The sequence below is a fragment of the Haliaeetus leucocephalus genome, unplaced genomic scaffold (genome assembly GCF_000737465.1).
Source record: "Haliaeetus leucocephalus isolate CR32 unplaced genomic scaffold, Haliaeetus_leucocephalus-4.0 Scaffold206, whole genome shotgun sequence".
NCBI classification, from domain to species: domain Eukaryota; kingdom Metazoa; phylum Chordata; class Aves; order Accipitriformes; family Accipitridae; genus Haliaeetus; species Haliaeetus leucocephalus.
The window spans coordinates 3,504,585-3,521,533 of NW_010972642.1; the positions used below are offsets into that span (position 1 = coordinate 3,504,585).

Here is a 16,949-nt window from a genome sequence, read left to right on the forward strand (position 1 = left end):
TAACGATGAGCCCTGTCTGGCCTCCATGGCATTCCCCAGTACATAGCCCACTGTGTGACCTTCTTGAGCAGCTCCAGACTCCAATTTTAAGCACTGTTGGAACCATTAATTCAGAGTGGTTGCATTTAAATAGAAGAGAAGTTTGTATAAGCATGGTTGAATAATATATGTAGGTAAGTGCATAGAAAATCCACTGTGTCCATTGTAAAAATAATTAATTGTAGTGTTTTACGAAACAAAATATATTTTCTCCAATCAGAGCAATTTTAATGATTTTTTCCAGTTTGTTTCAAAAAAGTGTTTTAAAAATGTTTATTCAGATCTAGCAAACTTTATTCAATTTTTTAAATTATTATTTTTAGAGGTTGCCATAAAAAACACTCAGTTTGTCTCTTCTACTGCTAAGCTCATTCCATGTAAATTTCAGACAAAATTCTTAGTTACTGAAAGAGTTAGAGGAAAAATACATTTTATTCTTACTTTGTGAAATACTCAAAGCAAATGTAGATTATTTACTTTGTGTGCTTTTGGTTTAGTCACATTCACTCTTTCATTTCCATGTCAGTGAAGTAGCCAGTACGTCCTTTGGCATGGTTTATATTTTCACACACACACAAAAAAAAGCCACCAAGAATGAGAAAAACATGGTTAAAAATAGGATACTCTTGATTGCAATCCCACAGGAACTGGCAAAAGGACTTGGGGACATGAAGCTCCTATTAGCCTGTTTGTTTTTAATTGACTAGATTTCAAGTTGACACTGGCTCTTTTAGCAGTGTACAGAACAAAACAGCACCACATGGCCAGCAGGATCCATTTTAAAGTGGTGCTCTCTTATGTCCCCTGCTGAGGATTGCACCATATGAGCCATCAGTAACGCCAAGTCAAAGGCCAACCATCAATAAAGCCCTTGCTGTGATCAAGAATATGTAAACAATGGACCAGTCACTTCTAGTGGTAGTTATAGCAGAGTTAAAGCTGAAGTAGGGTGGCACCTACCTGACAGTTTTTTTCTCTGAAATTTTACAAACTATAGTATTTTCTCTGGACGCTATTGCTTGCAGTAAATATTTTAGCGTGGACTGTATTCTGCACATACTTAATTAAATGAATGGAATATGATAAAGACTACTCGTCTAGATACAAAGCCTGTGAAAGTCAGTGGGAACTTTTTCATTCAATTCACTGGTCTCTGAATTAGGTCTATAGTCAATACATTGTAACCCAGATATCATAGTGATGAGAACTAAATAAATAACATACAGATGTGTCCTCTCTCATTACATACACTCTTAAAAGTACACTTTTATTTAGTACGATTCAACACATCTGGGTTAAGCTTCTCTTCGTAGATGTACATGTGCCTGGAGTTAAAAATTCCTACAATGGAAGTTCACTAAGAACAGGTTATTATTTCAGTAGGAAAAGAGCCATAGAATTTAGTAGATTGTTGCTTTTCTTCATCCTTCTTACATTCCTGCTATAGGATGGATTAAGCTTTCTGTGGGAAGGATTTACTTCTATATATCCTGGAATAGTTTCCCTAAATCCTGTTAGCTTCATTTTGCAGGGTTGGTTTCTCCATAATTCACGCACCTATAAGACTTAACTGGACAAATTAAGAAAATCATATAAACCCTCTTGCAAGGACATACTTTCTCTGACCTTAACCAACTCTTTGTCGCCATCCGTCCCTGTACATGACTCATCCCATTCTGTCACATTACCATTGACAAGGACATATAAAGCCACAAAAGAAGTTGATGGACATCCGCTCCAGAGCATTAGCTACCTTGCTCCATGCTCCTGAGATCTGACTGTGCCTTTTGACAGCTCTCCAAGCACATTTCCCCATTTCTAGAATGAAACTGAACCTTTGCACTTTATTATTATTATTATTATTGTTCTCTTTCAGCAAAAAGGTAATTGGGCATGAAAAGTTCAAATCCATTAAATAAAAACTCAATTTAAAATATTTTCCATCCACCAAGCAAGGTCCTATTCATTATGCTGACACTGTACTCCACCTCTGTGCCAAGTGGATCACTCAAAGATGCCCCCCACCACTTTCCTGGCATTTTGTGTGACAAGTAAATCTGCTGTGCACACATTGCTTTATAGGGCATCCCAGTTTTGTATAAATACAAGCAACATTTTTTTACAGCACCTTTAAATTCCCAAGTTTAATTCTGTAACTATTGAGATACTTTCAAGTAAACTATTTGCACTGAATCTCTCCTCCAGATATTGTGGCAGACAGACACAGTTTCTGAGTTTTATTTCTGTTTCTTTACTCACTTCAAGTTTTTGAACAGCCTCAGTCCTGTTCAGATTACCCTACTTCTAAATACAAACCATAAAACGTATTAACATATCAAAAACAATAGCAGGGAACTAAATAAATTGCATAGTTCTCTAGCAACCTCAGTAGAAGAATTCTGATGTTGCAGTTACCTGGTGCCTTATTAATTTAAAAAGGCAACACAAAACAAAACAAAACATTCTAACACTTCAGCCACAGATTAAATATTCTGTTTTCACAAAGGTCACTTTTTCCATAAAGTTTTTTTTAGTACAAGTTTACTGTACAGAGACACTATTTTGCTTTAATATGCATTGTAAATTTCTTCTTTAAAGCTAGCAAAATATTTTCCCCCTACAACTCTAATCTGCCAGAGATGCAGAGCACCGCTACCACAGTCTTCACAGGCCCAGTCCTGAAACCTAATAAAAAAGCCGAAGAGGGACATCTAGTGGTACCATGCACGAAATTAAGAACGAGGAGAGAGAAAAACCTACTGCCATGCTAAATCGCTCGTTTCTCATCAGGAATGAAGAAACGTTGAAGGGAAGGCCAAAATTAAAGAAAGGAAAAAATCTGCCCATTTTATGATTTTCTAACACGCAGACACATCGGTAATATACTTAACACTAAATTCCATTTGGGCAAAGCAGAAAGATGAAGCACAACATAAGGAGAGCTAACAGTCATTCTTTTAAGTAAGACTGATTTGTTTGAAGAAAGTCGGATTCCTCAAAATGACCTGAATCTAAATGGAACAGCCATAAACAAACAACACTGCCACAGAACTCCAGACACAGAGAAAGAAACTGCACCCCAGCTTTCACTTGCAGAACAATCCCAAGGAAAACCAAGAGGACCCGCAGAACTAATTTCATTTATCTTGAAAGTACACAGGTATATCAAACTCCAGCTGAGGGCTGAGCATCAACAGAAACTAAATTCCAGTTTGATAAAACCTCCCAAAACTCACCCAATGAGCAAATGATAAGATTTAGTGCTTATCACTTATATTAGCAGTGAACATTTCATCACAATCATCATGAAGTGCTCACGAAACATTAGTGGAATAAACCATCTGTCAGCTAACAAGGCAGATCAGTAGCACTGGACCATTCTCCCAAGCAGAAGACAAGGAAAGATTGACAGCAAACTCCAAATTGCTGGAGAGACAATGGAAGAGCTGAGTAGCACGAGCTACACAGTCGCAGCTAACTTTAGTACCAAAGAGTACCTGTATTTGTAACAAATTGAGTCCTTCTTATGAAGGACTCCCCTTTAAGAGTACAGAATGGACACTGACATGAAGAGTACGTAAGTTGCCAGCCCTGCTCTCGAGAAGTGCAGCCTGTAAGATGGACCACACCTGCTCACAGGTTTGATGTGAAGATCCCATAGTAAACAACTTTGTGTTGTATAGCTACCCAGTATTAAATAAATGAGGCAGTCATGCATGCTAGAACGTAACTGCTGGCTCATTAAGAAAAACTAAGGTTTTAGTGTCAAAAACTGCTTTCTATCAAAAGAGGAAGCAGATAAATTTCTACCTTTATAGCAATTACATAGAGGTCTCTCAGACACCTAAAGATTAAGAATTTAACCTACCTTGAGCACTTCTGTGGCAATTCCACGTACACCCATCCCTACAGCTCCTCTCTAAAGTGAGGGTTAAAGAGACAAAGCTCAGAAATTCTTCCAAGAAGTGTGGGACAACCTACAGAGCTGAACCCATTCTGCCCAGCTCCCAGACAAACTCACCCTTGCTCTGAAGGTCCTTTCTGATTTCCATGAATGTATTGCAGTGAAAAGGGATACTTTTCCATAAATTTGAACAAGTGTCATATATGACTTTACATACAGAAAAATAATCATCCTCTCCAATGCTGTAGGTGTGATGCCATTTTTAGGGCAGTTTCATAGGCTATTCTTCATAGTCACACAATGCCAACTCCTACCTCCCACAGCAGCAGTCTGTGAGCCACAGGTGCCTTAAGAGGCAACTGATCAAACAGAATTAGCGACAGAGTTGACGCAGCCCATAGGTCACCTCCATTCTGATTTGAGGTATTTATAATCCTCTTTGCAGATATTTAACAACTGAATGCACAAGGAAAAACATTCTTAAAAATGAATTTATTTTAAATAGAGATAGTAAAGTGGGTTCATGAAATAAAACCACAGAAGCAGAAAGCTACCTGCCTCTCTTACAACGCTTCATCTACTAGTCTTCATCCAGTTTACTGCCTGATGCTGTGCTACGTTATCATTAAAGTATTTCCCTCCTTTCAGTCCTCCCTTTACTTTTTTTTCCTCCTTCTTGGTTCTGCAGTACTGACACTACCTTCTGAATTTGTTCCTCCTCACTGGACAAGCAGTATCCATGAGACAAACGCTCTTCTTTTTTTCTTTTTTTTTTTTTTTAAAGACAGTTTTCTTGGAATTTCCTCTTCTTAAGCCCTCTCAGAAATCCACCAGCACATATAAGAAGTAGAATAAAAGAAAGATGCTGTCAGTGGTGATGCACACTGGGATCCACCAGCAAAGAACTAGATATAAAAGCATTCAGTTGTGGAGATTATGTGTGCCACAGCTAAAATAATGTCCTTTAATGCATAAAAATAAATTACTTTTAAATGTGCTTCCATGCCAGAAGCAGCCACCTGGCATGCAGGTCAGTACTTTGAAATGCTGTGTCAAGGAATGGAGGCTGACTAAATATGTCAGCCACCATTCCGCTGCCCATATTACAACTCAGTAGGCTTTGAAGAAAGCATGCTGGAGATGTCATTTTCCTCTTTTATAAGCATCCACTTCAAGATGCTTCACTCCAGGCTAGCAAGGGATACCCTACATCACTGTAGTACTACTTACAGAATTTATGACATAGGATAATGCTTACAACTTCATACATTGCAAGCATTTGTGCAGAATACAGTCCTGTGTGTGCATATTCACCATAACATATACTCCTAAGAATGCTTAATTAGCACTATTACACAGAAAAATCTTCATGCATTATACCTCGTATTTCTCATGCCTACTTTTAAAACAGAAAAGTAGTATTTTTTTACATGTGGAAAGGGGCTCTAAATTTTTGCTTTTCCAAGAGTGTACAGGAGTAAAGAGCACAGTGCTTTGTAGGAGGAAAGCACCTGTTTAAAATATTTCATATTCCTCCTTGCACTGCAATAATTTAATAGCTGCCTTGATTAAAAACAAACAAACAAAGCCAACTAAAAGAACCTATACTGTTTTTAAAGACTAAGTTTAGTGTGCATATATTCCAGACAGAAACAATGTCATAGAAAAGTGTGAATCAATGTCTGTCTCCCAAAGTCTCTGAATGAAGATCACCCACCTTTCTGGAAGTCATGCTGTGATTAAAGTAACCTCAGCAGAAGGGCAGCCATTCCATGGCATATTTTCCACTAGAGGTCAGGCTGAAGGAGCTAATGATCCATCTTAGCCTTCAAAACCTATGAGTGGGAGTTACTAATCAAGATTTGGAAGTCTGAAAATCAGTATTTAATTAGTCCTGCTTTGCTTCACTTCAGGTGAATCACGCAGATGTATTTTTCTAAGTGTCCAACAGCTGGAGTTATTTAATCATGAGAGTGTCTAAACGTATGTCAATACAACCTTTTACAGAGCACTTGATGGGCCATCTCAGTCAGCAGGACAAGGTTTGGAAAAGAGAAAAGTTCTTCCTAAACTTCAGCCTTGAAATGAAAAACATGTTAGTTTGAATAATAACAGACAGCATTCTAGTCACTTTTAAAAGGGTATTTTTAAAGTTTTGAATTTTATTTTTTTCCTTTAGAAAGGACACACATTATAAGCAACTTCCACCAAAAAATCTAGATTGAATTTGTTTCTGTAAATAACTAGGAAGAGATACAGCTAAGCATGGAGTATATGACCATAACAGGCCTCAGGTGACTAGAAAATTTTTCAAAACCCCTAAGTGATTTGAATTAGGAGCCTAAGCTTTTCTTTTCCTGTATTTTGGTGACTTACACAATTCCATCACTTTCACAAACATTGACCCAACTTCTTGAAATAAATACCTTGAAGGTAGTGAAGTTCAGATATACACTTGCTTCTGAAAATTCAAAGACACATTTAATGTATCATTTATAGTTTTAAACACTTGCTTGTGACAGGACACAAAGTCATGCTCAAATGGCAAATCCTAGCTCAGAGCTCTTTGCCAGTCACCAGCCCTCTCAACAACTCACTGCCTTCAGTGCATCTGTCTCCTGCCATGAAAACCAGGACAAAGTAACTCTGGCCAAAGCCACATAAGCATTTACACATAAAGTCAAAAAGTAAATTGAGGAATTGCTTACATGTTTACACTTCTGAAAACGAAGCAGCACATGAAATTCACTCAGAGATTAAATCAGCTAACTAGGTCAAGCTATGTCAGCTAGCAGTTTAAAGTACCTCACAGTCAACTAGTAGAGCCACTTCAAAGATAAACAAAGTACTTTGGCAAAGTAAGAATATAAAATGCAGGAACAACTGGCAGAGAGATGAAAACTTGTAGTTTCTCCAATCGCCTAAGATTAGTGGTGGGAATAACAGGCTTCAGGAATAGAAATGAAGCCTAGAAGACGTTGGTTTGACCTCTTATATGTCTCCCATGGACTAGCCTTTTCTGTAGTTTCACCAGGTCAAAAGCAGCCTAACTGCTGGTAACAGCCAGTCATTTCATCAGTTACAGATTATTTTGTTTAAAGATTTTGTAACAGAAACTGATAATAGCAGTTCAAAATCCACACATGCATTTTTTAAAAGGTGAAAATTGAGTTTATCTCAGTCATACATTCAATACACTCTTTTTCCTTTACCGGTTCTGAAAATTAGCTAACCTTTTAACATTTACAGTGGTACAACAGGTACAGTATAGCTCTCTAAGGCATGGCCTGGAGAAATGCAAGAGCTGTTTGATAAGGACCACTCCAACACACTTCAATGGAGCTGGCAGTCGGAGTTTGACTGATGCTGGTAAGGCAGATTTCCCAGATTGAGCACGTAGCCCACCCAGATGCACAGATGGTATTTGTGGGAGCAAAGGAAAATAAAATATAGGTTTAAAATAAATGCAAGAGAAACACAGAATAATATTGAATCACTCTAGTAAGGGTTTCCATTTACCTTTTCTATTTCTCAGCACATCATGAGTGTATGTTCAGGGCTTTGAAACCACTGAGCAAATGAAAAGGATTTAAAACTAGTTTTGTTTCAAATGTAAGATCACAGAAATAAAACCAGGATCTAGGTATTTCTCTTCAGAATGAGATTTCTGTACAAAGCTTGATGCAAAAGGAGTTAAAAACGCTGTTCCTGCCTATGTCTGCCAATGACAACTAGGCTTGTCAGAAGAGCCTTTTCAATGCGAAAGGAAAGGAGTCGCTCTGCTGCTGTATTTCAAATGGGTTGCTCTACACGGTGGCTACTTTCCCCTTGTTTTTGATGGATAGAAAGACACACAGCTGGAAAGAAGAGGTAAGCTACAAAGAAGTAAGGGAAACACAGTTTTAGATGCTCGTGTCATGATATAAGGAGTCAAGAGTAGCCACAGACTGATCAATCTCAGTCAGCAGGTTGACTCTGATGATTGCTTTGGGCCCCAGCTCAAGGCCGCGGTCTCACCCCTTCTCCCTCCATCACTAATCCTTCTTGAGCTAGGCAGAGCTGATGGCCAATCTTACCTTGTTACAATGATATTGTCCAAGGTAGCTGGTCTCCAGATTCCATGAAAAGCTAGCAGAAAAAGAAGGAATAGGAGGAAAACAGCACAGGTAGGAAGCGGTGGAGAAAGATGTAAGGAGAAGAAACATGAAAGCCCGTGTTTCCCATTCGAGTCCCTGGTAACCCAGAGGTGTTGACGTGTGCTTACTCTGCCATGCCAGGAACTGAAGCTCCACAATGTTCTACTTTTAATCCTCCTCTCTTAAGCATCCTCCTTCTAGAGGATCCAGCTCTTCATTATTTCACTCGTTAGTTAGATTTAATTTCTAGTAAATCAATGTTAACTTCTTGATTTCAGGTCCCACCCTTCTCTTGTTTAGTAGACATGACTAAAAGACTATCCTTGAATTGCAATAAAAACCTCCCTTCTTTGGACTGAATCAGTCTGTCTGCACCCTTCCTGACTCCTGCTACCCTTCTCAGTTACAGTCTAACATAACACTGCATGAACTTCCATCTCACAGCTGTGGGTAGATAGGTAGGCCCTCCTGTGATATGCCTTGCGGTACTACAACTTCTCCCACGCACAAAGAAAAACAAACCCTTTGGCATATGGAGGCAGCAGAGAGAACTCTCTAGCTCCTCTCTGGGCTATCCCTTAGCAGCACAGCTTCTGTGGTAGAAAAGTAAACAAAACATGCACTCTGACTTCAGCCATTTAAAACTTATCAATGACCAACACACCGGATATAAAGACTTTTCTGGGTCATTTATTTTTTCTTGAAATCTTGTGCTATTATTTAAGTCACATCTACAAAAACAAACAAACAAGAGACCAGGAAAAGTCTTTAAAGATAGTATTTCAAACAAACGCATCACAAAAAGATATAAGCAAAGAGCAAAATTTTCTATCAGCAATATATGACAGTACGACATGCAAACTAATTATATATTCACACTGGAATTACTTGATATATATAATTGCAAGTGTCACTCATTTTATGCTGAATTTATTACAAAATGAAAAAAAAAATCTTCTACAAAGGATCTACACTTTATCCAGTCACAAAACCTATGTTTGGAGTAACGTCAATAAAAATAATTATTTCAAATTCTCACCAGTGTCACTAAACAGAGTTTAGCCCAAATACTTTTTTTTCCTTTTAATCTATTCAACTGAGAGAAATGGAGCTGCAACAGTTTGGAGTTTTTAATACCAAAGTGGATTATACAAACAACAATTTCATCAAATATTTTTTAAAACGAGCCTAGCATTACTAGTTATATCTTATTCTTAAGGTAAGCATTCTTCAAAGAACTGTATGATTGGAATCTCTTCCTGATACATAGTGACATGCTATTTGCTGGCTGCAGTGGGAAGAGTCAAAATGAAAACAAAAATACAAACACACTTTATTTTCCTCTTGTCTTTATTGATTTAGACTTCAGAGCTACAGCCAAAAATAGTGCATCTGTAGAAAACTACCACACATGCTATCAATACAGCATCATTGCATGTTTAGAATCATAAGCACTTGACAAATTGCAAGGTGAACATTCAATCTAATATTTTGGCAATGCAGCCCATGAATAGGGAATACAGGAAGAAAAGACTTTTTTTTTCCTCCAAAAAGAAATATTTCTGAACAGGAATGAAAAGCCTCTGTTAAAAAATGAATTCCAGTCACCACAGAAAACTCATGCTAGCTTATTCAAGACATCAACATACACTGCTGGAAACTTTGCATGGAATGTCAAATGGTACACAAAAGCTACGACTCTGCTACAGGTACAACGCTGTCTTCAGCACTCTGTATGCCATCAAGATGGTCACTGTATAGCCAACTGCCCAAGACAAACCTCTGCTGGGCTGGGGAAGAGGGATCAAATATGCAAAAGTGTGAACAATCCTAGCCCCAGCGAAGATCCTGAAATGCAGCAAGGCTGTGGACAGTTCAGGGCCACTAAGAGCATACAGTAGTCCAATGCCAAGAAACGGGACAATATTTTCAAGGTCATTCAGGTGGCCTCTGGGGAAAGAAGCAAAGTTGTTTTACAGTGTTACATTTTGTTGAATAAACCACTTCAAGCCTCATAATTTTTCAGCATCTTCAGAGCATGCTACCGTTAAGGCCCTAACACAACTGTTGGCTTCCTCTGCAGTGGGGATTTGATTCAGCTACTGAAATGATTTTGACATTGCTGACATTGCTCTGGTCTCTCTTGCTGCACCCCACATTTTTAAGCTTCTGATCTTCTGTATGAAAGGTCTTAGTTTTTCCCTAGGATCTTGGTAATATTAGGGACTTACATGAGATATATGAGTGCACCTGGGTGTGCAAGAATGCAAGAAAAGGCAGAGAAGAAAGATAGCTAGAATTTTCTTGTAGCCTCTCTCAACTGAACATCAATTAAATGGATGACTGTGACTGCAACTACTAGACTTCATGGCCCAGATGGTCTATTCCAATCCCATAAACTCAGTCTGTAGTCTCCATAAAGAAAATATGAAATATCCTATGTATGAAACATTCTATCAAATGTTCACGAAGCTCAATCATCTTGAAGAATGATATTTTTGAGCATCTAACAGGTGTGACAGTTACGCTTTTGGTTCATTTTCTTCACTACTAAGCACTAAAATAGTCGAAAAATGTTTGAAATTTTGAAACCATAATATAATTTACTAAAAATGTGTTGAGACTGAACTCCAGATCTTGAAGTATTCTTTCACACCTCTTCCTAAACCTTCCCTGCTCCCTTTACCTCTTCAGATAAATTATACTTCCAGCCAGATTTACTGATTGAAACAACCTCTAAGCCTTACTAATTAAGTCAAATTTCACAGCCAACTAGAATCAGAACATGGTGCTGTTTTGCAGCTGCTTTCTGAACTCATTTATCATTACAAGGAAACATATCCTCCAGCTTCCCCCCCCCCCCCCCCCCCCCAAAAAGTACACTGAAGAAAGTAATGTCTTTTCTATACCCATAAACAGAACAAATTCCAGTCACTTACACAGAAGAGAAGCCATGCTAAATCTGTGTGGCATTATCTGTTGCCATGAAGCTTGCAAAAGAAAATATACTAAAGTTCCATTAAGAACCATTGTTGGGAGGAGAAAATGGATGATGCTGCAACACCAATGGAGTAACTAGAACCAACCTGACTTACTAGGTCTGGGGAAGTCTGAACAACTCTGCAAAACAGCAACACAGGATTTGATAATACAGTGTTTTAAAAATCTAATCTGTATAAATGACTCTGACTCTGTGAGGTGGTTGTCATTTCTCCGCGTAACAATGTGAGTTAAAAGGGCATCTGGTCATAAAGTTAGTATCAACTTAGCTGTCCTCTTCGAATTTACAAATAGAAAGGAATTGCTCCTCACCAAAAAGTGCCCATTTTTATATAACCACCAGCAAGTTAAACAACTAACAACTCCCTGAACCACTCAGGGGCTGAAAAGGAAAGTTCAGAGCATCTTTACAGCCCACTGAGAATACACTCTTCTGAGATTTTAATCCAGAAGAGACATACGTAAGTACATTAGCCTTCATGGAACCACAGTCATCTACATTTGGAAGGATGCACTGTTCTGAAATCAGAGCTGATACTTATTTTCAAGATCTTCCCTAATGGTGGTTTAAATGAGAACAGTTCATTCACATTCAAATTTTTGGTATAAAAATATATATAGCAAATAAACTGTTAGTTTCATTAAGAAATAATGATATAGAAAGCATTCCATTAAAGCCTTCCTTGTTAGCACAGGTGTATCAGACAGCATCTTGAAAGTTATGATTTTGGTAAGAGAAAATTTTGCCATCAGCTAAAAAAAATTAAATAAGCTGCAACATTTAGCCCACTGAAATACAGCTTACATTCTGTCACAAGTCTTGCAAAACAAAATACATACAATGCAGGTTGCACACTGCCATACTATTAATAGCATTATTCCAGAAGGCTGGTCAACTTCCCTGTACAATTGACACATTAGTGAGTAACCTTGATTCAATCCAGCAAAAAGAGCACAGGCTTTGACTCCCACTCTGTCCAATTTCCCAGAGTAACACTGTCATTACAGCTCTAGAGTTCCATGACTTTAACATAGTTTTACTTCTATTCTCCCTGTTAGTTCCTTTACACTTTAGGAAAAGATGCAACTATTGCAGCTAGTGTTTAAATTATATAGAAAGTTGATTTACAATTAATGGACGCTGCTTCATACTAAATCAACTTACAGTCATATTTTACAATCTTCTCACCACTTCCCCCATGCATACAGGATACTATCCAAGAGTTAGCTATTATAACCAGACAATGACTTATTAGTTTTAGTATGCATGCTGACCATTTGAATGTGGAATGGTTTGTTCATTTAAACAAATTAATGTATTAGATTACTACATAAAGCAGCACAAAACACACACAGGCTTGCCAAAGAGAATGTGGTGAAATTAATTCCTTGATTTAGTATTATTCTGCTATTTAAAATAATTTTTAAAGACTCCTATGCATTACCTGCGTACACGTTCGACATCTGGATCAGTCCGCAGATTTTTTTTAGCACTCTCACCTTTTCCAAATACTGCTGTATCTTCCGGGTTGACAAATGCCTATTTCAAACATAAACACACAAGAGACATTAGAAGTCATAATGTTTCTTCTAGTCAAGGCAGCTTGCTTAAAGGTCACTCTTTTTAATGCCTCTATAACCTCACATAACTTTCCTGAAGTTAAATGCACAAGGAATAATATATTGTTCACTGCATTACTGTTTTCTTGGGCCTAGCCTGCATGTAGCTTGCATGCTGACAAATTAATGTAATTTATGCATGTAGATAAAGCCTTCTTGTAAGATGGACAAGCACGGCAGATGACCAATACTCAGCCTGAAGTAATGCCAGTGGGCTGAAGGAACAGAGACCTGGAAGGTAGAACTACTGTCTGTACTGCCTAAGTCTCTTTTTCACTATTCTTGACAAATTATCTGAAAGCCCTTTTGGATCCATTCCTTCTTCAGAAGTCTGCACAGCAATAGTATCCAAGAGATTTACTCCCATCCTCATTTATGACCAAATAAGTTTCTCCCTCTCCTCTTAGGTACAAACTTTTCCACTTATATGACCTGTTATTAACTTCAAATACTGTAAGACACTACTTGAAAACAACATTTAATTCAGTGAGTGCAGACTGCAGTAGATACTCCTTGCTGACACACATAGCAACACCTGCATTCTGTGGACCGTTCAGGCTATGCAGGCATAAGTCAAGAAAACCCCTTGATTTTAGGAGAGCTACATGACTGCTTTCTGAGGCACCCTTGATCCCTTTCTGTGAAATATCCTTGGCCTCAAAATTCTGGAGACATGTTATGAGCATTAGCAACATTTTACCTTCTCTTGCTCCACTAACTGCTTTCCTCCATTTTTCTTGGCAATAAAGATTTTTTTAATATTAAATAGGAAATAAAAATCACTTTATTAATTTGTCTGTTTGTAATATTACTGTCATAAGAAAACCAAGTACTCCAAATTAACGAAGGCCCTATTGTCACCTGCACACATATGGATTATAAGACAGTATGAGCACTAATACAGAACTCCACTGGATCTACGTATAGGACCACTACAGCTGATGTGCTTCTGCAAGTGCAAAAGGAAGTAAAGTTACGACACAGACATGCGTGTCCTATTTTGAATGCACAGGACAGGTTGTATGCTCTACTATACTTTGGCTGTGCCAAAGACCTAGAGAGCTATTAGAAACCAGCAGCAGCTCAAACGCTGTGCTATTAGGACCCCAGGAACAACAGAACAGTTCAGCTGGGTTCTCTTGCACCCAGCAGGAACAAAAAGCAGCATTTCAACAAAACAAGCGCAACAAAATCCTTGAAGTACACACTGTCTTGCAGAAGCAGATCTCACAAGAATAGCCACATGGGGCAAACTCAGGGCTCTTTCAGCCCAGGACCAAGTGTTTCCAACAGTGGCCACGAGCAGATACCTAGAGAAGACCAAGAACAGGGTAAACACAACACAATGCTTCCCATGAGCATTCTCTCCTAAGCTAGATGCAGCTTTTGCATTACTTAGTAAACTTCAGTGGATCTTTCATATACTTATCTAGCCTATACATCAATCCACATAAATTTTCAGTTTGCTTCTCATTCTAGAAAAAAAAAAATCAGGTTTTTTTTTAGATAATGACCTACGTGCAATGGGAAGGCTAAAACAATTAGGGAATGTAAAGAGCTTTAGAATTACTGGATGAAAGGGTTATAGATGCATAAAAATCCACTTCATACCCCCGCTTTGACTCTACTAGATGGTTATTCATGTACATGGCTCCGTATCACACTTTATTTGCTTTATAAATTGGGTACCCTGGACACTAGCTTTCTGTAGAAGACAGTGGAAATTACAGTTATGAAAAACTCTTATTTAAAAATAACAGAAGTTATTTAGAAGGGTAGACTAAGTCAAATGCAACTCTAAGATACAGTCTCATAATTATCTCATAATTAGGTTAAAGACATCGTCCATTTGAGACCAAAAGAGGACCAGCACACCAAACTCAGAATGTTATTAAAGGAGGGAGGAGGAAGAAAAAAAAGCAGCACCAGTATTTGAAAGCTGAAAAGAAAACAAACAACTGTGATATCTCTGTATTTCAATTAAAAATTCAATCTATTCTACCAGACAGTATTCCCAATTTCTTACCTTTCTTGTGATTCTGAAGTATGCTGTTATAAGACTCATTAGCATCATTTTTAGAAGAACAATAACTGCATAGGTAGCATAAGCCCGGAAGACTTCATTGTCAATTAACTGGGTCAATTTAGCCATTTCCGCACTTCTCACTGACGACCTTTAAAAAACATTAAGGTTAGGCTAAAATCATAGCAATCCAAAGTTCTAACAACAAGATTGTCAGAATAGCCTTTTTTTTTTGAGCATCACTGCAATGACAGCACAATTTCGCCACTGTGAAATGTTTATTTTCAAGCAAACTTATTCTTCCTCAGTTTATTGTCACAATGGCGTAATATAATACTTTAAGATGAGAAATACAATACTTTAAGATGAGAAACTATATTATCATTTAATATTTCACTTCCATTATATCTGCTTATTAAACTGTCAAATATAAACCACCAAAATATTTAATGTAATGGCAGAAACAAAATTTAGTCACAGAAATCAGTACACTTTTGAAATAACATGTGGAGTTAGAGCAATTTTAGACCAATTCATTTGAACTAGTGAATTTCCCTGAGCAGTTACCAGGATAGAAAGAGTGTGATGACATACTATTCATACTGTAGTGTTTAAAGAGTAAAATTAGTATTGCCTGCCTTTTTTTTTTTTTGTAAAATGACACAATTATAATTGCACTTCAGCTTTCAAACTAACCAGTATCATCCCACCTAGCAATAACCTGTGATCAAACTGAGTTAAACATGTATTTTTCTCCTTTGAGACCTCGTTCTTAAAAATGGCTTTTAGCATGATTCACGGTCAAAGATTAAGTTATAATGACAAAAAGCAGAGAACTATTTATGCTTTTATCATGGGAGATTTAAGCTAATGAAGTCTCTTTCCAATGAGACCATACCAAACCCACAATCCTACGGAGGCGGTGCCTTTTACCAACACCATAAAGTTAAGAATGTGATGAGGACTGAATGCACGTAAAACAAAAAGCATGTCCCCTTGCACATTCGGTTTGTGCTCTGCATGGAGCATGGCTTTTGCCTCAGCAAGTGCTCCAATCATGCACTTAAGAGAGTAGGAATCCATAAAACTAGTATGTCTTAGCTTCACTCGAGACCAAAATAAATGCACTTTTTGTTACAGTTAACTTCATTATTTCCAACAATATAATTTTAACAATAGTAATAAAAAGCTAATAATAATATTAACTGGATTACAGCTCTAGCAATCTCTCATCTTGCTTTCAGCATGGAGTCACTGCCAGCTATAGCCAAACAATGGAAATCAGATGAGCTCCGAGAGCAGAAGACGACTCTCGCTCTGAAGGCACATGCTTGGTGGGGAGGTGGGCAGGATGGAGGTAAGCAGCTGTCTGCTCACTGAAACAAATCTAGCCTTGCCTGGACCTGTTTGGCTGTGGTGATGGGATTTTGCTCCCTCTTTCATCCTTTCTAAAACAGTGCTTGGGTCACCGGGCCAAGCACTGGGTCTAGGGACCATGTGAAATTCAGTATAACTCTTCCTCCTCTAACATTACAGTACAGCAGTGCCCGAGATAATCGGCAATTTGGCAAGGATTTTTCTCAGCAAGGAGCAGAAACTGCAATTTTGAACTCTGTATCACAGCAGAAAGCGTGCATAGTTTCACACAACAGAAGTCAAGTAAATCCACGGCGTCAGGGCATTTTTCCCTGCTGGATTTTAAAGCTATGCCGAAAACACATCCAAGCACTACGCAGAGTCATGAGAAACTGTTCACCAGCATCTCTATGTGTTCTTCCCACTGGAACTACACCACATTTACCCATTTTCCCTACTTGTAGAGTTGGCCTCTCCAAACGCTCACAAAGCCCAGGCCTTGCCTTCACGACGAGAAGGAAGTATACTGAAGAATTCGTAGTTTTAACACCAGCAGAAATGCAAAAATAAACCCCGAATCCTAAAACAGCACAGGGCTTAAAGGGATATGCTTAGGAACACTACAAACAGCCTGATCTGCAAAGGCAGCACAATACCTCTCCGCGGTGCGAATGCACAGCCTGGGCCTGGTTAAGCGCACAGGTCTAGATCCCACGCAACGGGTCTTAAGAGCCGGTGGGCAAAGGCACGTCAGCTGCTGTGCCCCCGGCGGGAGGGCAACTACGCTACCGTTCCCCTCACGCGTGACCGTGTCCCAGTGCCGGCGGGCTGCGCGGCCGTGACCAGCGCCCCGAGCCCTGGGACGGCCTTT

General features: G+C 38.5%; 1 protein-coding gene across 2 annotated transcripts in view; it reads right to left on the reverse strand.

Moving 5' to 3' along the window:
• Positions 1–9,421: 9,421 nt before the first annotated feature.
• MGST1 (microsomal glutathione S-transferase 1) overlaps positions 9,422–16,949 on the reverse strand; it is a 40,791-nt gene continuing 33,263 nt past the window's right edge. Inside the window, exons 1-4 of one of the 2 annotated variants that reach the window (XM_010566119.1) lie at positions 16,735–16,914; positions 14,726–14,873; positions 12,525–12,619; positions 9,422–10,029 (exon numbers count right to left, since the gene is read on the reverse strand). In XM_010566119.1, the coding sequence (XP_010564421.1) occupies positions 9,783–10,029; positions 12,525–12,619; positions 14,726–14,851 (468 nt within the window). In that variant the 5' untranslated portion in view covers positions 14,852–14,873; positions 16,735–16,914 and the 3' untranslated portion in view covers positions 9,422–9,782. Of the gene's footprint in view, positions 10,030–12,524; positions 12,620–14,725; positions 14,874–16,734; positions 16,915–16,949 lie in introns of those variants that run through there. The other variant, XM_010566118.1, reaches the window with a different exon arrangement.